The sequence below is a fragment of the Bos mutus genome, chromosome 19, assembly GCF_027580195.1.
Source record: "Bos mutus isolate GX-2022 chromosome 19, NWIPB_WYAK_1.1, whole genome shotgun sequence".
Taxonomy (NCBI): domain Eukaryota; kingdom Metazoa; phylum Chordata; class Mammalia; order Artiodactyla; family Bovidae; genus Bos; species Bos mutus.
This window is the reverse complement of record NC_091635.1, coordinates 11,593,475-11,617,768: the sequence shown is the minus strand read 5'-3', so window position 1 is coordinate 11,617,768 and position 24,294 is coordinate 11,593,475. Positions and strand designations below refer to the sequence as shown.

Genomic DNA, 24,294 nt, shown 5'->3' with positions numbered 1-24,294 from the left:
TCACTCTTTTCACGTAAGGAATAATGATTATTAAATAAATGTTTTGGCCACTAAGTGACTGGTCATGTCTTCTGTTTCTAGTTATTTTGGACACCTGGAAGGCTGTGGTGCAGATCTACACAAAGAAATTCGAGACACTTACTATCAGTTTGTTCTGTTTTTGGTCAAAGCAGTCAAAGGATTCAATAGCAAAAATGACAGGTATGAGAGAGTTTAATGTGATTTCTAGAGAAAAATAATTGCCGGTTTTTCTGACTTTTAAAGAAATGCATGTCTAATGTTAAAAATACAGAAAAGCACAAAGCGTAAAATAAAAATAACCCCTAATCTTGCTATCTAGAGCTAGTTGCTACTGTTAACTTATCAGTATATTTTCTCCTAGCCTTTTTTCTCTATGGTATATGCAGTTTTTTAAAGCAGATGGGTCTTGGTTCATCTAAGAATCTGTAACCCGTTATCTCAGTTTTAAAAACTTGAAAGCCATTCCCCAGTCTCCTCCATAGTAAGTGGTGTAGACATAAACCTTAAATCAAATGGTTCTTCTCTGTACCTGAGCGGCATGACCCGGGCTCGTTGTGGCTGGCCCTGATCTTGCCGTTGATCAGAGCTGAGCAGTGTTACTCAGTCCTTTCCTGTAAAATTTCTCCTGTGGTAGTCCTGGCAGGGTGGAAACCTTGCTACTTGATGCTTTCAGAACTCTTTTGCTTACGATGTTCTTTGAAGAGGGTTTGTATGGAGTCTGGGAAATTTGAAAAGATATCGTAAGGAACCCAAACCAGCAGTGTGGGGTTGCCTTCCGCTTTCCGCTGACAGACATACCCCGTCTCTGACTCCCACTGTTTCTGTCATCCCCGTGGGTGATGGGCAGCTTTGATAACTTTCACCTTCATGGCCTCTTCAGGTCCTTGCTGCCTGCCCTGTCCTGCATCCAGACGGCCCTGCTGCACCTTTTGGACATGGGCTGGGAACCCAGTGATCTCACCTTCTTTGTTGACATTCAGTTACCAGATCTCCTCATGAAAATGTCACAGGAAAACATAAGTGCCCATGACAGTGTGATCAGGTAAGGATACAATCTCCAGTCTGCAGTTTCTTCAGGAACTTGTGAAGTTCAGGGGTCGTAGCAATAGCACAGGGCTTTAGAGCTCAGGCCTGGAGCCAGGCTCTCTGGGGGGTATCCCGGCATTGCCACGTCCTCACTGGATGACCTCGGACAACTTTTTAAACTCCTTTTACCTCAGTTTCCTCATCTTTAGAACTGGAGGTGATGACAGCATGTCCCTTAGAGGATGGCTGTGAAGAGTGACTGTGTTCTCCTCAGCGTTCAGCGTGGCGTCTGGGGCACGGTGGTGTGTATGAGTTGGTAGCAGTGGTGCTGTGAACTCAGCATGAGGATCCTCCTTGTTTGTGGAGATCCTCATAGAGCTTGTTGAATTGAAGAATCCTTTGCTATAGTTTTTTTGTTCTGTGTGTGTGATTTCCAGCCACTATAACCTCTTGTACATTGTAAGAACTTAAGGTATAAGGGGAAAAAATAGTAACAAAGGTTTTTTTTTTCCTTTCCACTTATTATTTTATATTATTATTATTTTTTAAAATATTTATTTGACTGTATCGGGTCTTAGTTGCAGCACACGGGATCTCCTTTGAAGCAGGCAGGATCTGTTGTTGTGGCACACGGGCTTCTCTGGTTTCAGCTTGTGGGCTTAGTTGCCCTGTGGGTTGTGGGATCTTAGTTTTGCAACCAGGGATCGATCCTGCATCCCCTGCTTTGCCAGGTGAATTCTTAACCACTGGACCACCACGGAAGTTCCTCCTTTCCACATCTAATGAACGTCTTTCCACCTCACTCAAGTCCACTTACACACTAATCACACATGTCTGTAGAAAGAGGAGAAAGGGGAAAGAAGAGCAAGAGGAGAGAGAGTTAGGAGGAAATGAACGATCTGAGTCAACACCTGTTTTCCCTCTCTCAGAAGAGATATATTCCCCCTCTCAGAAGTAGGAAAAAGGAGACAGAATATAAATGATCTCCTCATTTACCAAACCTCAGCCATTGCCTTGCTGTCAGAGGGCGCGCTTGGCAAAGGGAGGGGACCCGCAATAAGAGGAAGGGGTGGGTGGTCAGCTTTAAGCTATCAGTCTGCTCCTTGTTTCAAGCTTCACCTGCCGCTCCATGAGCCAGTCCTTGAGAGCAGGGACTGCACCTTCCCCACCAGTTCCCACAGCCCCTGGCCCAAAGCTCAGTGTGAGTAGCCCCAGAATCAGTTAGTTGGAACATGTCAACGAACGGATGTGTCTGTGTCAGTTGGTAGATGCTTTGCATTTGCTGTTGAGCAAATACTTTTGTATTTAAAATTCCAGTTGCTGAAACAAGCTATTGACTGAAATTATGGAAATCTGTACTTTTGCATCCAAGAGGAATCCCTGAGATTATTTGTTAAACATGAGGAAACTGAGGACCAGGGCCGAGTGCCGAGTCCAGGTCTTATAGCAGCCCGCGAGAGAGCCGAGGCCCTGGGGTCTCCCGACTCCCTTCTCATGCTGCTGCCACTCGGGTGTGCTGAGCATGTTCAGTTGAGACCAGTTTTTTGGTGCCTGGCACATCATAGGTTCACCACAAATGGTTGTTGAGTGGGCTTTTGCCATGCAGGTACAACCTTTCAAGCTCCAGTTCCTCACCTATTGTAGTAGGCTCTGGAAGGGCCCCCCCCCTTTTTTATTGGTATGTATCTATCAAACATTTGGCAAACCCTGGGGCTTTGAAAACCAGATTGCCCTCTTGCCTTCAGAAGTCTCTAAGAGCCTCGGGTACTAGACCAGTAGGACAGAGTCTGCTAACCTGCACTTGCCTTGATTATTGGCAGAGGCATGCTTTTCTCTGTTTATGTCCTTTTTTCAGCCAATGGAGTGAAGAAGATGAGCTTGCTGATGCCAAGCAGAATTCAGAATGGATGGATGAGTGTCAGGATGGCATGTTTGAGGCCTGGTATGAAAAAATAGCCCAGGAAGATCCAGAGAAGCAGAGGAAAGTAAGATCTCTCAACGAGGGTAATCTGAAGTGATTTGCTAGGAGTTTGGAGATGAAAGTCTGCATCGGGGCGTGCCAGCAGGCTCTCTCCTGAGAGGGCTCCAGGGGGCAGTCAGTACCCTAGTGAGTGGCTGTCACTGACCCTGGTCTTTTAACCCGAAGTTCCTAAATCCTGGCTTGACCACACTCAGGCAGTGGCTCCCTCCCTTAGAACTAGATTCACAGGAAATTGGCTCATGAGGCTGAAGTAAAATAATTAGGTGCCAGTTTATTAATTTACAGTGAGAAACAGAATTACTGAAGGCCCTGGACTCTGGTGTCCTTGGTACATACTTTTCCTGTAGGCAAGCAGCACAGGAAGGCACGTTTCAGTCAGAAGGCCCCCTGGTGAGCTTGGAAGCCGCATATGTGCGCAGAATCAGCTGCCTGATTCCCACACATCATCAGGCTCAGCCAGCCTGCCACATCCGTCTCCACACTGGGGTGTTATCTGTCGCTACCACACTGCGTCAGGTGTCTGCTGCCTCAGATGCATGCATTTTTTAGCTTGTGTGCCTACTATGTGCCAGTTACCTAGCTCATGTAGCTTCTCTGTGGTTCTTGGATCGAGCACACCAACTTGGCCTTTGTGATTTTTCTCTCTTGTATGTTAATACCTTATTGGGAGCCATTCTTTAATCCTAAGGTGGCTTGGCATATTTGCTGTGTTCTACTGCTACATGCTGACTCAGTGATTTATGTCCCTTATTTCCAAGCCATAAAGGTAAACCGTCCTGTAGGGACCTTGCAATAAAACTGTTTGCTCATGACACAGGGCCCTTAGTCTTTCCCCAGAAAATTTTTCTCCTAAAGTGCCAGCAAACAATGCTCCTCTTGCAGTATTTCCTGTATCTGAACCCGACTCTGTCCAGCCAAGTACCCAAGCCAGAAATCTGGATGTTGTTCTTGACCCTTCGCTTTCACTGGCCCCCATGACCAGTCAGCCCCGAAGGTTCCTCACCTGTGCCTCCTAATACCGCTCAGATCTGCCCCCCTTTCTCGGTCTCACTTTCTGCCCAGTCCGGCCCTTATCAGCAGTCAGGGGTTTGCTCTAACAGCCTCTGTCAGGGTCAGTCTCCGTGGCTCCAGTCTTGCCCACTCTGATCCATTCTCACTCAGTGACCAGAGGAGCTTTCAGAACGCTCAGATCTAATCATGCTACTCTTCCATCCCAGCCTCTTGCAGTTTAACCTTTCTAACTGTATCCGGTTAGCCCTGCTCCATAGTGTGCTCTACATTCGGAATTATTTCCAGGTGCACAAGCCCCTGGCTTGATTCTTTTGTGGTCTCCCATAGAACTTCCTATTGCTTTTATCCCGCATGCGCATCACCTTCATCCCCACCCAGCTGATGCCTGTTTGCCCCTCAGGTCTCACCTGAGTAGTTAATTCTTTTTGAGAAACCTCCACATGCTCTCTAAGCCTCCTGAATTTGGCTGTCCGTACATCATACTGTATGCTGTCATCTGTTTGAGGGAATTCCCAGCTCGACACTGAGCTCCTTAGTCTCCCAATCCTAGCACCTAGTACAATGCCTGGAGTGTTTTAAGTAGCTGTTGAAGGATGGATTGATAAATGAATAGTGGCCACATTAAAAGTCTGTTGGTTGATTATGTTTTATTTCACCTTATAGATGCACATGTTTATTGCTCGCTATTGTGACCTGTTAAATGTGGACATCTCCTGTGATGGGTGTGATGAGATCGCCCCCTGGCATCGCTACCGTTGTCTGCAGTGCAGCGACATGGATCTCTGCAAGACTTGCTTCCTAGGTAAAGTTCACGGCGTGAGTGTGCCGTCCCCACAAGGAAGAAGCATTTCTCTCTCCTGTGATCTTGTTTTTTAACCTCCCACTGTACAGTGACAGCACTGCCCAGCAGTGTTCTCTGTCTTGTTGGCAAATACGACCTCACTTCCCCAGCTGAGTGACAAACTCCAGAGCTCTGTCACCTGACAAGCTTCCACCTTCCACCTCACTGGATGTAGACACTTGATAAACTCTCAGCACCAGTGAATGTCCATCAGTTGAGTTTTCAGGAAATGATTTTTCCCTCTGAATCAGGCTGTTTACAAGAAGTAAAATACACACAAGCAAACTTCAGAAATTCTTGAATCCTCTCAACTCACAGGTGCTGAGGCAGAGCAGGTTGACAATAGTAAGCTGCTAAGTGCTGTTAGTGTGCATATCGCCTGGCTTTATAAAATACAGCCGCTGTCCCAGAAGCATTTACACCTGCGGCAGGAGACGGGACCTGCTCATGCAAGGTGTATTCCAGGATAGAAGTGTCTCTTCTGAGTTACAGATGAGCAGTGCACATTATTCTGGGAGAGTTCAGAAGGAGGGAAGACTGCTGTTGAAGGAAAGCTGGTGGAGGAGGTGGGATGTGAAAGTTAAAGTCACTCAGTCATGTCCGACTCTTTGCAGCCCCATGGACTATACAGTCGATGGAATTCTCCAGGCCAGAATACTGGAGTGGGTAGCCTTTTCCTTCTCCAGGGGATCTTCCCAACCCAGGGATCGAACCCAGGTCTCCAACTTTGCAGGCGGATTCTTTACCAGCTGAGCTACAAGGAAGCCCAAGAATACTGGAGTGGGTAGCCTATCACTTCTCCAGTGAATCTTTCCAATCCAAGAATCGAACCAAGGTCTCCTGTATTGCAGGCGAATTCTTTATCAACTGGGCTATGAGGGAAGCCCCTAGGGATGTGAATTGGGCTTTAAAGAAAGTTAACAATGGAGAGTGTGTCATCCTAAGACTGAGCGAGTCCAGGGCCAGAGGAGTGAGCTTCTGCAGTGTGTTTCGACAGACTTACCAGTGTCCACAGCTAAGTGATGGATTGAGACAAGGTGGGCCCAGGTTATGGGATCCAGAGATGCCAGTCTCAGGAATTTGAATGAGTCTACAAACAAAAGGGGAAGTTTTGCCAGCAGGGTATTAACATGACCAGAGCTATGCTAGAGGAAGCTGGTTCTGTCCATGTAAGAGCTTCCTTTAGGAAACCACAGTAGTGACAAGTGGATTTGTGCCTGGACTAGGTTTCTGGCCGTGGGAACAGAAGTGGGTCAGAGGTGAGGAACATTCAGCAGAGTGTGTGATGGGGCTTAGAGACCCACTGGACTCAAAGTGAGAAGGAGACCAGAGCTGTCAGTCTCTTTCGTGATTCACATTCTTTCTCACTCAGTGGGTCTGGGGTTATGGAGTCTTTTTATGATTCAGGAATGAAAAAGTAAAAGCAAGTACCTGATAACTTCTCATTGCTTTTTAACAAGAATACATCAATAGATGCTTAGATATGTCTGGGGAGGGTTTGTGGAAGATGGCTTACAAATTGGCATGAGGACTTGTGCTACCAAATGGAGGTCATAATGGGAATTGGTGATCTATTTGATCAGGCTCTGCATTGCACTGAAAAAGGGAAGTCAATCCATGGTACCACTGCTAAGAAGTTTCTGTGCCAAGAGTATCATTCGTATGCTGAGAACCACTGGGCAGAATGCACGGTCTCTGAAAGATGCCTGTGGTCCCTGACATCCTGAGCGATCTGTTGGGGGCAACTCTGCTTCTGGGTTTGGTTTGGGTTTGGAAACCAGCCCTTCTCAGAGCCCTTTGCCCAGTCCACCTCACGCTGCTGTTCTTCCCCCAGGTGGGGTGAAGCCTGAGGGCCATGGAGATGACCACGAAATGGTCAACATGGAGTTCACGTGTGACCACTGCCAGGGTTTGATCATAGGCCGGAGGATGCACTGCAATGTATGCGATGACTTTGACCTGTGCTATGGATGCTACGCAGCCAAGAAATATTCCTATGGGTATGTCTCACGTGACCTCCAGCCCAGCAAACTTTTTTTCATGTACTTGTTTGCTTTTTTTAAAAAAAATCTTACATTATAAAAAATTTCAAACATACCCACAAATAAAAAGAGTAGTACAATGAATCTTCACGTCCCCTTTACCCAGACTCAACAATTAGGAAGATTTTGCTATGTGTGCTTCGATTCTTTTTTTTTTTTTTCTTCTGCTTTGTTAAAGTATTTTAAAGCAAATTCCAGACCTTCCGTCGTTTCCTTCCTACATACTTCGTATCCATCTCAAAAAATTATGGGCATTTCCTCACATTACCAAAAAGCTATAAGCTTCACCCTGTGAAGCTTCACAAAAAGGAAGTCTTACTTCACTTGGTTTCCATGGACAGTCTTCTGGGGGGTGTGAAATCCTGAAGTGGATGGTGCAGTGTTTGTGTTCGTTCATTTTTCTGAAGAGAGGGCCAGTACGTATATCTTTAAATTTTCAGTAACAGCCTTAGAGGTAACTGACGCCCACCTGTGACTGTGCATGTGGTCCCCTGAGGTCCCATTCTCCTTTTCGAACACTCACAGGGGCCTTCAGGCCTTAAAAACGTCTTGCCTTTGCAGCCACTTGCCTACCCACAGTATCACTGCCCATCCAATGGTGACTATCCGGATCAGCGACCGGCAGAGGCTCATCCAGCCCTACATCCACAACTACTCCTGGCTGCTCTTCGCCGCCCTGGCTCTCTATAGTGCCCACCTGGCCAGCGCCGAGGACGTGGACGGCGAAAAGCTGGACCCACAGGTCCGCAGCAGCGCCGCCACCCTGCGGAGCCGGTGCCTGCAGCTCGTCGGGGACTGTCTGATGAAGGCTCACCAGGGAAAAGGTAGGTGTTCCTCAGGCTCGGAAACCAAACCAGCCCTAAACTGCTCACGAAGGAACAGCCGCAGCAGAAGTGAAACGCAGTGCTCAGTGTGGAGGCGTCAAAATCCAGTGTTCCACAAGAGATGCTCACTATGGATGGAACTTTATTTATTTATTAAAAAAAATTTTTTTTAATTGTTACTGTTTTTTTTAATCTTTTGGCATGGCCCACAGCATGTGGGATCTAGTTCCCTGACCAGGGATTGAGCCTGCACCCCCTTCGTTGGCAACTCAGAGTCTTAACCACTGGACCACCAAGGAGGTCCCCCCGGAACTTAATTTTAAATCTCCATATGCATTTGAGAGAAACATTGGCATTAAAGGAGCATTTAGTTTCTCTAAAATATTTTGTGAAGGTGGGAAAAAAATGAATAATTAAAACTCTTAATGTCTGGGGATAAATTATTTGAATACACCAGACTTTGCCAAAGGAATTCAGCCTTTTTTTAAAAAAACCAAAAACACCTGGAGTGCAGAACCACTTCCACACAACTGTGTTCTAAGTGAGAGCTATTTATAATGAAATTAGTTTGACTAATAAAATATCTAGATGACTTGACTTTACTGAGGGGTGCCAAGGAGAAGAATAATGTAAATGTTAAATTCCTGAAACAAATTTAAATTCCTTCCAGAATAACAGACCAACTCCTCATTCTAGTAAACATGAGGGAGTCAGACTTGGATGAAGTGGCAGTGGGAGACACTGGTGCTTCGGATCCGTCTTGTTAACTGTTTGCCAGAGAGAGAGAACTTAAAAATCTAGTTGTGTGGGGCTCTATAAAATTTTCATGTTTATGATTTCTAAACAGGCAGTCCTCTTGTATCTTTTGTCCTCTGTTAATAAAGCACAGGTGTCCCCCGCTATCGAAACTTCTAGTGTCTGAAGTCAGAAGCTGAGTAGATGCGTGGGATGGGGGTGGGGGGATTGGACTGAGTACTCTGGTTCAGCCTGTGGAAAAGCTCAGCTATCTCTTTGCATATGGTAGTAAAGTGATTTATGCATTTGCAGGGAATAACCCTCTTATAAAACTTTTAACCATCCTCTTTTTTGCTTTTCCCACGTTTAGGTCTTAAAGCTCTAGCTCTGCTTGGTGTATTGCCAGATGGTGGCTCTCCTCCAGAAAACCAGGCCCTGCCAGTCACTGCACCCACCCAGACGTCAGAGGAGCAGCCAGAGAAGAAAGCTGTGCAGGCTGCCGCGGAGCCAGCCCCCACAGGCCCTGCGGGGCCCCGCAGTGTACGTAAGAGTCCTTTCTTGGGCGCAGTCACAGGTAATCCCAGAGCTGTCGTGTGAGGGAGCGGAGCAGCGACGTGAAGGGTCCAGGTTTGTGACCCAGTTTGCCAGGGTGTGGTCCCTGTTCTGTCTGACTTTGGGCACGTCACCACATCTCTTCAGTTTTCTCGTCAGTAAAATGAAGGGAGAATAATAATAGCTAATCCTTAGGGTTGTTGTGAGGATTTACATGCATCACACACACTGAATTAATGTCTAAGGTCCTCAAGGGAGTTTCTGGTGGTCCAGTGGTTAAGAATCCACCTGCCAATGCAGGGGACACGGATTCAATCCCTGGCTGCGGAACTAGAATCCCACATGCCATGGGACAACTGAGCCTGTGCACCACAACTAGAGAGAAGCCCTCACGCCACAACTGTAGAATCCATGCGCTCTGGAGCCCCGGTGCCACAACTCGAGAGAAGCCCGCATGCTAAAACAAAGACCCCGAGTACCGCGGCTGAGACCCAGCGCAGCCAAAAATAAATAAATACATAAAGTGCTTAAAGCAGTGTTCATGGTAAGTTCTATTGGTGTTAACTACTCCTGTTCCCTGCCTCCTGTGGTTTTTATAAGGATTGAGTAAGATTACCCACCTGAAGAGGTTGGTTCCTTCCTGGCCCATGGTGAACACTGTATACGTGAAACTATTTTTATATTCAGTCAACAAATAGGTGATACTAAGTGCTTAGTACTTACCAAGTAGTTTACATAGGTAGTTTATAAGACTTTACCTGTGCTTGTTGAAGTAGAAGAAAAGCCTTCCTGGATCCAGATGGAACCCGTGACAGTGACACTGAAGATCGTTTTGTGCAAGAACAGGCGGAGCATCCGTGATGCTGCCTTCAGAGCCTGAGTTGGTGCTCTCAGCGCCTCGGCTTTGCCTCAGGAGCTGCTGCTGTTTCTGTCCCCTGTCTCTGTCATGAAGGATCCCCGTTGGTGCTTATCGTTCCCTGGGATCCTGTCGTCTTTTAGAGGAGGACAAAAGCAGAGATGGCAAAAGCTTGAAAGTTCCATTAGCTTCATTCAGCCAGAGAGCCAGCACAAGGACAGGCGATGTGATAACCTTCAAGCCTGTTTTGACCGCAGAACCCTTCTCCAGGCAGCACTGTTCCCGTCTGGATTGTGGTGGGACAGGGAAAACATTATCAGCAGAGGCAGGGTGAATCAGCAATCTTCTCTTCGCCTTTGAGCCTGAGAGTAATCATATCTTCTTTTGAGCCCCCAGCAGCTTATAATGTGCTACCAATCAGCACAGCACTCCTTATGTATCTACTTGTTCACTTATTTTTATCAAAATGGACTTGAATTTTTTTATTTAGTGGATTAAAAGCTTAGTCTTTATTATTGATTTTGATGCTCAGGTTGTCCCATGTTTGGCCAGTGGAAGCTCCTTCCAGCTGGCTTTTGTGTCCTTGGCTATGTCTTGATTATTCTTTGATCACTTCTTTAATTTTTGATACAGAAAGAGGTTTCAGGCTTATCTTAGGCTTTCCCTGCCTAGGGACTGGACTCAACCTTTTTCTAAGGAACCCCCAGGGCATTCTTTTGATTCCTGAGGTATCCATACCTTTTGGGTCCTCTTACCAGTAGCTGTGTGCATGCAGCGTACCCTGCCCTGGCTCGCTCTCTTAGTCTTCTTTGTGGCAAATTGCGGTTTCTGCATCTCCTGCCTTGGAAGGCAGAGTCTTTTTTTTTGGCTCTGCTGCATGGGAGTGGAATCCTGCTTCTCTGACCAAGGATCAAACCCACGCCTCCTGCCCTGGGAATGTGGGAGTGTGGAGTCTTAACCACTGCACTGCCAGGGAAGCCCCTGGAAGGCAGATTCTTAACCACTGGACTACCAGGGAAGTCCTTGGCTGGTGATTTTTTAAATTGTCTGAATGTAAAAAAATTTCTTTCACATAAAAGTTTACTCACTCTCCAATTTGTTTTTAGGGGAAGAGAGATGGTCCTAAGGAAGTCAGACCTTTAGATTGCAAGCAGAGAAGTAAGGCCAGTGAAGGTGTATCATTAAGGAAGGATCCTTCCTGCCAACCTCAAATTTCAGACTCACCTGCAGATGCCTGCACACCTACAGGACTTCCAGGTAAAAACTCTTTGACAATTACCTTGATCTCTCTCATTTTAAAATGCACACATACCCATCTCTGAATTATTTCTTGCACACAATTTATAACTGGTTAGCACCCGGGGGTGCGTGGTTTCTCAGTTCTGCCTCAGATAGTACTGATACTACTTTGAAAGTCATCCTTCCTTCATCTTGTTTATCTAATTTCCTATCTTGTTTATTCCCTGATTTACTGAGTGCCTTCTGTGTGCCAAGCACTGTGCTAGACTCTGGGGATGAAGCAGGGACCAGGTCAGACAAATGGACACATAGCTCCTGCCCTCATGAGGCCTGTGGCCTGGGAGGGTTTAAGACAGGGGTGCGTGCAACTGTAATTTGAGGTGGGATGTGCTTCTGTCCAGAAGAGAGGCCTGAGTGGGTGGTAGCAGTGATGGGGATCCGGCTTGAACAGGTTGTACCCACGTAAGGCCCTTGTAAAGAAGGCCTGCAGGTGGCCTCAGAAGTGCCGGGGTCTCTTGGGGGGAGGGGCACTCAGGGCAGAAAGGACAAAAGGAGCAAAGCCCCAGAGAGGAAACCCCCAAAGGAATCCAGGGAGAGGTCTGTGGGGCAGGTGTGTGGGGAGGAAGAGGAGGGAGTGGGAGCCCTGAAATGGGGACGTGGAGGGGTGCTTCACCCTGCAATGGAGGCCCTGGGCTGCCTGCTCGGAACGGCGGCAAGGTCAGAGCTGTACTGCAGGACGATTGAAGAGCCAGGAGATGGAGGTGCTGTGGACCGAGGAGACTGGCAGCAAACATCAGCCTCCTCCTTAGGGCAGCTTGGGGAGGCAGCCTCCTTCCCTGGTGCCCATTCTGTGACCGAGGCAGGGCTGAGCACCCAGAGTCCTGCCCTGTCCCAGAAGGGGCTGATGCTCATCTCTGCAGATCATGATTCTAAGTTCAGGAAGCGGTCTGATACTCCATGTCAATCCAGATCATCAAAACTCACTCTTGTCTGATCCCATCTGAGGATCAGCATCCTAGTCACGTACAGTTGCTTTAGCCATCAGGGATTTATTGAGTTGCTGCTATGCTCCAGAAACATTTCTAGGTGTTTGTGATACATTACTGGGGAGGGGGGGAATCTAGAAGGGAAGTCAAACAATAACCAACAAGTAAAAAAAGGATATGGTGTGTTAAAAGGTAATTAGATGCCATGAGCACAAAAGAGCAGGGAATGGAGAGGGCAGAGGGGTTCGGGGAGATGGGAGGTCAGGCTCAACATTAAAACAGGGTGATCGGAACAGGCTTCCTTGAGTAAGACGTGTTCAGTAATAGGTTTTTAAAGTCTCGATGCTGTAGTGGCACGGGGCAGTACAGTGATCTACCTGCGTCTTCATACATGCATGGAACCTGGCAAAATCTGATAGCTTGCTATTTTACAACTCAGATGCTGAAAATTCAGAAGCGTCCTCTCAGAAGCCCATTGAGGAAAAGGCAGTTATTCCAAGCCCTGAGCAAGTGTTTGCGGAGTGTTCCCAGAAGAGGATTTTGGGATTACTAGCAGCCATGTTACCTCCCTTAAACTCGGTAAGAGACAAAATGGCATTTAAAAAAGAGAGAGAGAAAATAAATAAAAAGAGAGAAAGAGTGCATGAGAGGGTAGTGTTATGCATAGAAAAAATTTTTGGAAAGCCATATACTGAAATGTTAATTGCAATCATCTGTATATCCCTGGGGTAAGAATATGAATTGAAAGTAAGATTGTAAGATGATGCCTGAGAATGTTTATTTTACAGTCAATTGTACCTAAGCCATTTGTGAAAGACACTGCATAATTCCCCTGGCACCAGGCCAGTGGTAAATAATACATGAAGACAATGGAGTGTTTAGTTGGTGTGGTTACCTAGATGTCTTATTGAACAAATTTTTCTCCTCTCTTAACAGGATCCCACAGTCCCCCTGATAGACCTGGAGCATGTGCTCCCGCTCATGTTCCAGGTCGTCATCTCAAACGCAGGCCACCTGAATGAAACCTACCACCTCACCCTGGGTCTCCTCGGCCAGTTAATCATCCGCCTTTTACCAGCGGAGGTAGATGCTGCTGTGACCAAGGTCCTCTCAGCCAAACACAACTTGTTTGCAGCTGGGGACAGTTCAGTCGTGCCAGACGGCTGGAAGACCACCCACCTGCTCTTTAGCCTGGGGGCTGTGTGTCTGGACAGGTAGCCACCCCCACTCTATCCCACCTTGGTGTTCACTTCTTTAGGTCATTGATCTGCTGTTGATTAATTTCAGTGTGCTTCAGTGCTATTTTTGCCCCTGTATTGTCTAGGGCTCTTTAGTGAGAACAGAATTAGTTTTATTAGCAACATTATCAACTGATATTAATGATGTACTTAAAACCCACATTAGAACAGCTGTTGCCACCTGGGTTCTGTCTGCTGATTCAGCTCTCTAGTGATTTTATATATTCTGATTTGTTTTTTCCTGAGAGTAATAGGTACAGGCTTTGAGGTTGAAGAAAATAGATCTATTTTCATTATAAAAGCAGTGCCTTGCACCTTGTCAGTGTCTGGTGCTATTTCATTCCCCCTACCCATCCCTGCCCTCACCACTCCTTGCAGATCTCAGTTCCCTGACCAGGGATTGAACCCAGGCCACAATAGTGAAAGCCCAGACTTCTAACCACTAGGCCACGAGGGAACTCCCTGGTGCTTTTTAAAATATATTTCCTTCCAAGCTGCTTTTCTGTGCATGAATATGAGTGTGCATAAGTGCACATGTGTGTGTGACCATTTATAGAGATTTTTAAAACCTTAACTATAGACTGAGTATTTAAGTAACAAATCTTGATTATTTTCCTCCCACTTATCATTTTTGAAAAGCATCATTGTGGTAGTTTTCAAACTAATCAGTGGCTGGCTCATTGGCGTGTTTATGGGTTTGCCTTGAAGTGTGGTGAGCTGGTGCGTTGCGTTTGGAGCCTGTGCACCACCGCCTGATGGCGCTCTTGCCTTCCAGCCGCGTGGGTTTGGACTGGGCGTGTTCTATGGCCGAGATCCTGCGGTCGCTCAACAGCGCCCCTCTGTGGCGAGACGTCGTTGCCACCTTCACAGACCACTGCATCAAGCAGCTGCCTTTCCAGCTGAAGCACACCAACATCTTCACACTGCTGGTGCTGGTCGGCTTCCCCCAGGTACACCTGTCTGAAGGCCTGGTATCCTCTTCCTGTCTTCATCAGGCATATCAAAGTCCCTATAGCATATATCCTTGGGAGTCTTTTTTTCCCTTTCATAATTTGCTTTTACGGTGCTGGTATATTCTCAAGATTTGGGGATGGTTTGTTCAACGTACATTTTTAACAGTTTAGCCATTTGACTCATTTTATTAGCCAGTAGTTGGCTTTGAATAATAGGTAACTAACCTCCTATTAATAAGTTACAGAGAACTTCAAAGTATGATTGTTCTTCACTTTGGCCTTCAGCTTGATCTCATTTGTAATTTTCAACTAGTTGGAACAATGAAGACTGTGAAAACACGGCTTCATTCAGCAAGCACTTAAACCAGTTCTGTGCCAGGCCTGTGCCAACCCTCGACTTACAGATGGGAAGAATCCTGACCCTGACTGCCTGTTGAAGTCAGCAGCACAAGCAAAAGAGACTGTGTTCTATGCACTTCTGAGTTTCCCTTTCTTTCTCTGTCGTGTTTAGGTCCTCTGTGTGGGGACCCGCTGTGTGTATATGGATAATGCCAATGAACCACATAATGTGATCATCTTGAAGCACTTTACTGAAAAGAACAGGGCTGTGATCGTCGATGTCAAAACCCGGAAGAGGAAAACAGGTCCCAAGCATAATTATTTTATCTAAGAATCAGAGCAAATTTTCTGTATATGCTAAAATCAGTTAAAATATCTTTGTTCTTGCCCCTGCACATGGATTTAAAAAAAAAACAAATTATAGCTCTCTGAATTTCTTTTTCCTGGAGGAGGGCGTGACAGCCCACTCCAGTATTCTTACCTGGAGAAACCCTTGGACAGGAGCCTCGTGGGCTACAGTCCATGTAGGGTTGCAAAGAGTTGGACACAACTGAAGTGACATGTAACTTCTTTTTCCTCATCTGTGAAATGATGTGGTTGAATTGGGATTGCTTTGAAGACTCTTTCTATGTTGTTATTTTATATATATGACCCTTTGTTTTGGGATTGGCCAGATGTTTAGGTTCTGAACATCTACTTTTTCCATCTGCCAGTATCATTTGTTTTCTAGTGGGTAATTTAAACATATGGTGGCTACAGGAATGTAGAGTAACTTCATCAATAGGACAGTGAGAGAATATCATAAGTGCCCTTTTGATTTAATTTGCCAAATCCCAAATGATCTGGAGTCTTATTATTATGTGCCCTCTTCTGCTCTTGAAATAATCTGCTTTATCATTTAGCTTCAGTATTAGGCACTGTCTATGCTGTTTTTGTATACAGTTTGATGTAAATGTCAAGGTTTATTTTATTTTTTTACATGTGAATCTCAGTGTTCTAGGACTGTTTGTTGAACAGACTTCTTTCTCCATTGAATCATCTTGGTAACTTTGTGAAAATTAATTGACCCATATATCTTGGTGTTTATTTATGGATTTTATTATGTTCCATTAATCTATATATTGTATATTTGTCCTTACTTAAATGCCATATTGTCTTGTTGTTGTTAAGTCTGATTCTTTTGTGACCCCCTTGGACTGTAGCCTACCAGGCTCCTTCTGTCCATAGGATTTTCCAGGCAAGAATACTAGAGTAGGTTGCCATTTCCTTCTCCAGGAGATCTTCTGACCCAGGGATCGAATCTGAGTCTCCTGCATTGGCAGGCGGGTTCTTTACCACTGAACCCCCAGGAGAGAAAGCCCTTGAGTGTTAGAGATTTCTCCTGAGTATTGGGAGAGAAATCAGGTCCTCCAGCTTTGTTATTCTTCTTTAGAATTGTTTTGGCTAGTCTAGTTCCTTTGTCTTTTTGTTTAAATTTTGGAATCATCTTATCAGTTTCTATCAAAGAACCTGCTAGGGTTTTGATTGACATAACATTGAATCTGTAGATTCATTTGGGGAGAAATGATGTCTAAACAATACTGAGTCCTTTGATTCAGGAGCATGGTATATCTCTCCATTCACTTATGAAACAAATTTAGGTCTTATAAAATGTACATCTTTAGTTTCTCTGAACCTAGCATGGGATATAAGCTGCCTTCCCTCATTCCTGATTTTAGTAATTTGTGTCTTTTCTTTTTCATTGCATAGACTGCTTAGCCAGAGATTTATCAATTTATTTGATATTTTCCAAGAACTGGCTTTTGGTTTCTTTGATGTTTCTCTGTTATTTCTGATTGCTGTTCCATTCATTTCTATCTTTCCATTATTAATTAATTTATTTCTGCTTTGAGTTTAATTTGCTCTTTTTTTATTTTTCTGGTTTCTTAAGGTGGAAGTCTAAATCAGTGATTTGACTTCATCTTTGAAAGACAATTTTGCTGGGTAGAAAATTGTAGGCTGAGAGTTTTTCCTTAGCATATTTTAAAGATCTTGATCCATTTTCTTCTGGCTTTCATAGTTTCTGCTGTGAAGTCAGCCATCATTCTCTGTTACTCTTCAAAATGTGTCTCTTGGGGAATTCCCTGGCGATCCAGTGGTTGGGACTTGGGGCCGTCCCTGCCATGGACTTGGGTTCAATCCCTGGTCAGAGAACTAGGATCCTATAAACGGTATAGCCAAAACGTTAATAAACAAAATGTGTCTCTTTTCTCTGGCTACATCTAAAATTTTTCTCTTGATCCTTCAGTGAAGGACTATCAACTGGTCCAGAAAGGAGGAGGACAGGAAGGCAGTGACTCCCAGGCCCAGCTAAGCCAGTACTCTCAGCACTTTGCCTTTATTGCCAGTCACCTTCTGCAAACCAGCATGGACAGCCATTGTCCCGAGGCAGTGGAAGCAACTTGGGTCCTGTCCCTGGCCCTCAAAGGATTATATAAAACACTAAAGGTAATGTTGAGTTTCTTCCATTTGCTAATCAGTCTGGCTGTGATCTAACACCTGCAGGGTATTAACTAGAAGGAAGTATCATCTGATTTCAATGAAGAGTTAATCATAGGATCTTGATTATTTTTAGAAATGACTGGGGCCTTGAACAAGGATATCATTAAGGAAGAAACAGAATTTTCCCAGTAGTTGGTTCTCTGTAATTTTTCAGTCCTGCCTCATGGAACCAGGTACTACTACCTTACGGGCACATAACCTTGGAAGATGAGAAGAAAAACTGACAACAGTTTCTCACTTCCCTCTGAACCGCAGCTCCCTCTGGTTCATCATAGGGAGAAAAAGGGGACTGACATCTTATGGGATCTTTAAGCAGTTTGGCATTTGGGGTGAGAGAAGGCAGAAAAGTTGAAGAGCTGAGCAGTAACTGACATGGAGATGGGAAGCCTTGACTTGTGGGGAACATGATTCTTCTACTACTTGAGGGGCATCGGGAGCGAGGGAGGGATCACTTTAAGGATGACCTTCCCAACAGAACTAGCCAAAGAAGAAGGATTTCCTCTGGAAGGCTTACGAGTTCCATGAGTCGGACAGCACTGGCAAGGAGGACATGAAAGGACTCCAACACCACAGGGAGGCTGGTCTAGGTGGCATTTCAGCTCTGGCCCAGCCCTGAGAATTTATAGTTTCATGCTTGAGACCACACGTCTGCTGTTTGTTGACTTCATGGCATTTATCACAATCTGTTGTATTAGTGGTTTTGCATTATAGTAGGTTTGGGAAAATAAACTCCCTGAGGGCAGAGACCATTTATGCCTTTGGATCCTTGATTCCGTAAATATTTGTTGAGCACCAGGTGCCAGATGGAACTGATTACGTAGTGTTGAACTAGAAGGAAGGTCCCTGCTGTCATGGAGCTTTCAGCCCTAACTGTGAGGGAGACACCAAGGAGCCTGCAAGGAAAACCACAGGAGTCAGAAAGAGGCTTCCTGAAGAGGTGAAATCTGAGGTGGTAGATAAGAGTCTGGGCAGAGTATTGCATGCTGGGAGAGAGCAAACTCCAGGCGCAGGAGCAGGCCTGGTTGTCAGGGAGCAGAAGGAACACCTCAGGGCTTTGGGACAGTGCTAAGGAGAGGAGACACAGACGCAGGCAGGGAGCCTGCAGGGGCCTTGTCAGCCATGAACAGGGACTCAGACTTCAGTCTGTAGGACAGTGGGAAGCTTTGGGGAGGTAGAGAGCAGGACCTTAGCATAGGACTCAGCACGTACAATGTACGAGGCTTCAGAGATACTTGTCAAGTGAATAAATTAGAGAGTGGACAGACTTAGGTTATGACTCAGGTTCAGAGTTTCATCTTTCCTGCTGACTCTGGAATCTTCACCAGAAGGTAGGCTTGGGCCAAGAGCTAAGACTGGGCTCTGATAGGGGCCTGCTTCTCCCTGAGTGACCCTTGACTTTCTTCACTCTGAGGCAATTGCAAATCATTCTTTTTCTGTTTGGCAGGTTCATGGTTTTGAAGAGACGCATGCTACCTTCCTGCAGACAGATTTGCTGAAGCTGCTGGTGAAAAAGTGCAGCAAAGGGACTGGCTTCAGTAAAACGTGGCTCCTCCGGGACCTGGAAGTAAGGGACGAGGGTGACTCCTGCTACCGCTTCCTGCTGCAGATTTACAGGCCTGGGAGTTAGAACAGCCAGCCAGCCACAGCTGGGACTGCCCCGTGCACTCTCATCCGGTGCAGATGTTAAAACACTGTCTTACATTTGTCTTCCCTTTTGGAAATAGAGATTATGACACCTGTCCTCCCCTGTCAGGGAAAGTGAATTTGATGTTTGTCCAAAGAATATTGGAAGAGAAGTAATTTGTAGAAACACACGGGTGACCATTATATCATGGTAATAAATCTGCCCTTGAATTATTATTTCCCCTTAAAGTTGCTTTGAGCTAAAATCAGTTTCTAAATTTGTCCTCCACTTATGTTTATTTTATGTAGGATTTCAGTTGATAATATTCATTTTATTGCTTTTCCCCATAAGCCTTAGATTTTTCTTAGTGGAATTACTGTGGTTCCCTGGGGTATTTCTGTGCCAAGTCCCAGCTTCAGGGTAGGGAAGGCTGCTGCTGTATGGGAGGTGCTTGGCTGACCATTCTCAGTCACACAGAGGCCTGAAGTCTAAGAAACAGCTCTCAGTTGTCACAAGAGGATTTGATTAGGTTTTAGGAAAATATGCTGAAACATATTCAGGGATAACGTGGTGAGCATTTGCGCTCTTACTGTTTAGGAAATAGAGCAAAATAGAAAAAATTCTAAATTAAAATAGAAAAAATTGGTAATTAAAATTTTTTGCATTCAAAAATTTACATTTTTTTATGTGTAGAGAATTTGAAAAGTAGAAAAGAAAGAAAAACTCCAAATTTCACCCTCCCAGGCACATCTGCTATTAGTATTTCATGTATTTCCCTTTTCTGATTTTTTTCCTTCTGTGTCTGTATTGCATACATAGATTTGGATTGTATAGTGGAGCCCATTACTGAAATAAATTGAAGTCATGTGATGGCCATTTTTCTAAGTTGTTGGGTAGTTTTCATAACCACCATTTCTAACGGCTGCATATGATCCATAAAGTTGGATTTCAGTTTTTGCCATTAATAAATGCTTCATTGACTATATCATGAGTATAACTTTTTACACATTTTACATTATTCCTAAAAGATGAGTTTCGGAATCAAAGGTTATGAACATTTGTATAGGTCTTTACATTTCACCAAAATGCATTCTAAAAGGATGATACCAACTCACGCTGTCAGCGGCAAAGTTAATAAACACAAAGGTCCCTTACAGTGTTAGTTAGCATGTCTTTGGTTACAAGTACAATTGAACATGCTTCCATATCCACTAATGAATACATTTTTTTAAATTACTTTTTTTGGATGTGGTGGGTCTTTGTGGCTGTGCTGGGGCTTTCTCTAGCTGTGGTGAGAGGGGGGCTACTCTTTGTTGGGTGCGCAGGCTTCTCATTTCATTGGCTTCTCTCTTTGCGGAGCACGCGCTGTAGGTGCACGGGCTCTGTAGTTGTGGTGCACAGGCTTAGTTGCTGTGCAGCATGTGGGATCTCCCCGGACCAGGAATTGAGCCTTTGTCCTCTGCATTGGCAGGCAGATTCCTATCCACTGTACCAGCAGGAAGTCCTAATTTTACACTCTTTCTGTAAATTCTCATGTCTTTTAAAGAGTCAAGTCAAATATTTTCTACCCTTTGAGGGTTAAAGGTCTTCTCACACACTAAACACTCAGGTTCCTGCCCTGCCTGATTTTTGTTCTGTCTAGATTTTGTCCATCATGCTGTACTCCTCAAAAAAGGAGATCAACACTTTGGCTGAGCATGGAGAGCTGGAGCTGGATGAGCGAGGGGACCAGGAGGAGGAGGTGGAGCGGTCAGTCAGCAGCCCTGGTGACCAAGAGCAGAAAAAGCTAGACCCTCTCGAGAGCCTGGATGAGCCCACCAGGATATGTTTCTTGGTATGCTTCTAGGTCATGGTGTGGCGTGAAGAAGGGACTCAGGAATGGATTCTGTTTGACTTGGACTGAGTTTTAGCCTCCACATGGAAATGCTTCAGGCTGATGTCCTGTGAATGCACTTCTGGGAAACTCAGTCTATATTGTACGGAACTGACCTACAAGGAGGGAAAAGCCCTTTCAACAGTAGTTCTTGATGTTTGGGAGTTGTGGACCCAAAAACTTTAGATCGTTTCTCCCATAAACTACGTGTGCAAACACTTACATGTAAAGTTTGACGTGTAATGTCAGGCCCACCCACAAGCCCCCAGTGACAATCTGTCCTCATAATTTCTCAAGTACATCCTTACTTTCCCTGGATAATCCACTCTTCCTCAAAATGATGTGAAAATGGGCAGAGGCTTGGACTTCAAAGGCTCTAACTATGTGAAGAGTAAACAGAGACTATGGGGCGGATGTAAGAAAAGCAAATACAGCTTTTCAAAAACATCAAAAGAAAGTCTACTACTTAGATTTATGTGCCAGTTGTCATACTTGAGGGCAAGGCAGCTACTGCAGGAAAGCTAGCAATGAATAAATACCATTTGGTGAGTAATTATTGACTACTAGCATTACATTTTGTTGGTATAATTTTTTTTCTAATTATCATCTTTATTTGCTTTTTGGTTCTTCCTTTTTTAAAATAACATGCTGTACCCCCTCATCTATATAATCTTTAACAAATGCAATGCACAATCACAGATAACTATGGCACAAATAAAAGTAAACTACCAAAAACACGGACTTCAGAACTAGGAGATTTTCCTTTGAATTTGTAATAGTAATACAGATTTTATAATCCATATTTTGGAGCTTATAATCTTATATGCATGAAGTGTGATGTTCTTAAATTAAGTGATGTGTTCTTAGATTATAACTTGTAGTAACTGTAGAAAATAATTGTTTTATCACTTTTGAGTTCAGGTTATCAGTAATGTGTTAAAGCACTTCAAATTTTCTCTCTTCTGCTTCTTCCTCCTGGCCTCTAGATGGCTCATGACGCCCTCAATGCCCCTCTGCACATCCTCCGGGCCATATATGAACTGCAGATGAAGAGGACCGACTCTTTCTTCCTGGAGGTTCAGAAGAGGTAAGGACGCAGCCAAAGTATAAGGAGCAAGGGAACAAGTGAGGGTGGGACTCTGTCTACCTCCTGCTGACAAGATCTGAGAGGCCAGGAGCAGCTGGAGAACTGGTTTTCGGGTCTTCATAAAGTGCCACGTGGCATAGCTCGTCTTTGAGTTGTGTATTCCTTTAGGAAGAACTTCATATTTGCAGTCTGCCTCTTAGAGTAAACTAGTTATGAATGCAGAGATTAACATAGACACCAAGGTTTCTCTCCTGTATCAATCCAGAGAGCAAGCAGTGTAGAACAGGAACTTCTGGTACATTCTGGTCAAAGTATTCTTTGGTTTTTTTTTTTCCCACTTGTATACATTATTTTCTTGTTTTTTTCTCAAGGGTGTATTAATGAAAGGTATCTTATAACAATATACCCTTCATCTTGGCCAGGAAGTTCAGAGCTAGTTCTTGAGCCTAGCTCTTAAATTTATGGAGAATTTTATGTTTCTGCATCTGATCTCCTCTTCCATTCCCCACATCCTGGTTTTGACTTCTTATTCTAATTTAGTTCCAATTCCAATTTAATTTTCTTTTGTTATTTCGTGTTTCTACACTCCCATATGTATTTCTTATCTACAACCTCAAATCCTTTGTGAAATGAAGCAGGATTACCTCAGTTAGGGCTCAGGAATTTGTTGTCCTGCCCCGCCACAGTCCAGAGGTAGACAGCAGCCCAGGGTGGGTGGGTCGTTTGCTTCCCAAGTGAGCCTGTGTCCCCATGGCTGCCGTCCTCCTCTGTGGCATCAGGGCAAGCTCTCCCACACCCGCTCTTAGTTCCAGCCCAGAGGAAAGGGGGAAGGCGGGGAATGGAGCACCTCCTTAACCCAGCTGCTTGAGGGCAGGCCCCAAACGTGGCACACATCACCTCCCTGGCCTCCCGTTGGCATGACCCCAGTTACATTGCTGTATCCAGTTGCTGGGAGGACTGGGACCCACGTCTCCACCCGGGTGATTGTGTATCTTGCTAAAACTTCAGGGAACTTTGTTTCTAAATGAAAGGGAGAATGGATCCTAAAGGACGGTTTCCATCTCCATCGCAGGCGTCTGGGCATGCCTGCTCGGGTAGGTTAGCACTGTGAGTCTGGTGTTGGAAGTGTAGACCGTACTACCTAATTCCTTAGTACCAGGAAAATAACTCTGATCAGCATTTCTGCAAGTTTCACTGAAGGTTAAACTCTCACCTCTCTGGAACACAGATGCCCAGCTTTGTGCTCCTTCCTTCTCTTCAGGTTTGATGGGGACGAGCTCACCACGGACGAAAGGATCCGGACCCTGGCTCAGCGGTGGCAGCCCAGCCGGAGTCTGAGACTCGATGAGCAGAGTGCCAAGGCCGTAGATACAGACATGATCATCCTGCCCTGCCTGGTACGTGGGCCCCCCCACCGACCCCTACCCCCGGGAAGGAGGGTGTCTACTTGCCCCCGCCACACACCCCAGTGGTGAGATGACCAGGCCTCGGTGACTTGGTCTCTGGGCTTGCAGTCCAGGCCTGTCCGCTGCGAGCAAGCCACCGTCGAGTCGAACCCTGTGACCCAGAAGCTGATCTCCAGCACCGAAAGCGAGCTGCAGCAGAGCTACGCCAAGCAGCGGCGCAGCAAGAGCGCCGCCCTGCTGCACAAGGAGCTCAACTGCAAGAGCAAGAGGGCCGTCCGGGAATACCTCTTCCGTGTGAACGAGGCCACGGCCGTCCTGTACGCCCGCCATGTGCTGGCGTCCTTGCTTGCCGAGTGGCCTGGGCACGTGCCGGTGAGCGAGGACATCCTGGAGCTGAGTGGCCCAGCCCACATGACCTACATTCTGGACATGTTCATGCAGCTGGAGGACAGGCACCAGTGGGAGAAGGTAACCAGGCAGCTGGGCTGGGCACTAACCCCACTCCCTGCTCCTCTCTGCCCCCCGCCCCAAGCCCCCTGTGGGGGTTTGAACAGCCTTCCTCTAGGGAGTGCCTTCCTGGAGTGAAGCCATCTGTGTGGCTGTTCAGCCCCTTGATAGGTATGACCCCGACAAAAGCCGACTCGGGTCACAGCTGAAGTCTCCCAAGTCTTGGCCTGGAGCCAAGCTCACAGCCCAGGCAGACTGGATGCTCAGAGAGTATTTGAAATAACAATCTCACGAATCCCGCCCTTGCAGTCTTCCTTTTTTGTTTTCAGACTTCGAAGGCCAGCTCTCCTTGCTGGCCTGTCTCTTCTCATGCCCCTGGGGTCTCACACAGCATGAAGTCCAGGGGACAGGGTTAGTTACGACCGTGACAGCCTTTTCCCATAATACAGGAAACCTTCCAGGAAGGTTTATGTCTCTGTTTTAAACCATCGTTTCTAGTGTATCTGCTCCGGGTCAGACACTCTGCCAGCACCTGTGTTACATCATGACCCAGGGAGAATTTTATTGGTGAAGAAATCAAACCCAGGAGGCTTGCCCAGGCTCCGAGCTTCTGGGCGACAGACATGGGATCTTACAGAGTCTATGCATTCTCTTCAGTCCAGTGCTGTAATT

At 45.7% G+C, this 24,294-nt stretch overlaps 1 protein-coding gene across 2 annotated transcripts in view; it reads left to right on the top strand.

The window, feature by feature from the left end:
• ZZEF1 (zinc finger ZZ-type and EF-hand domain containing 1) overlaps positions 1 to 24,294 on the top strand; it is a 94,733-nt gene that overhangs the window by 58,346 nt on the left and 12,093 nt on the right. For both annotated transcript variants that reach the window (XM_070389246.1, XM_070389245.1), the window contains exons 31-48: positions 82 to 201; positions 902 to 1,063; positions 2,903 to 3,032; positions 4,703 to 4,841; positions 6,715 to 6,880; positions 7,484 to 7,746; positions 8,852 to 9,021; positions 10,996 to 11,146; positions 12,554 to 12,693; positions 13,051 to 13,328; positions 14,128 to 14,302; positions 14,817 to 14,949; positions 16,932 to 17,131; positions 18,630 to 18,749; positions 20,452 to 20,643; positions 21,669 to 21,769; positions 23,031 to 23,166; positions 23,284 to 23,643. In XM_070389246.1, the coding sequence (XP_070245347.1) occupies positions 82 to 201; positions 902 to 1,063; positions 2,903 to 3,032; positions 4,703 to 4,841; positions 6,715 to 6,880; positions 7,484 to 7,746; positions 8,852 to 9,021; positions 10,996 to 11,146; positions 12,554 to 12,693; positions 13,051 to 13,328; positions 14,128 to 14,302; positions 14,817 to 14,949; positions 16,932 to 17,131; positions 18,630 to 18,749; positions 20,452 to 20,643; positions 21,669 to 21,769; positions 23,031 to 23,166; positions 23,284 to 23,643 (3,136 nt within the window). The remainder of the gene's footprint in view (positions 1 to 81; positions 202 to 901; positions 1,064 to 2,902; positions 3,033 to 4,702; positions 4,842 to 6,714; positions 6,881 to 7,483; positions 7,747 to 8,851; positions 9,022 to 10,995; positions 11,147 to 12,553; positions 12,694 to 13,050; positions 13,329 to 14,127; positions 14,303 to 14,816; positions 14,950 to 16,931; positions 17,132 to 18,629; positions 18,750 to 20,451; positions 20,644 to 21,668; positions 21,770 to 23,030; positions 23,167 to 23,283; positions 23,644 to 24,294) is intronic.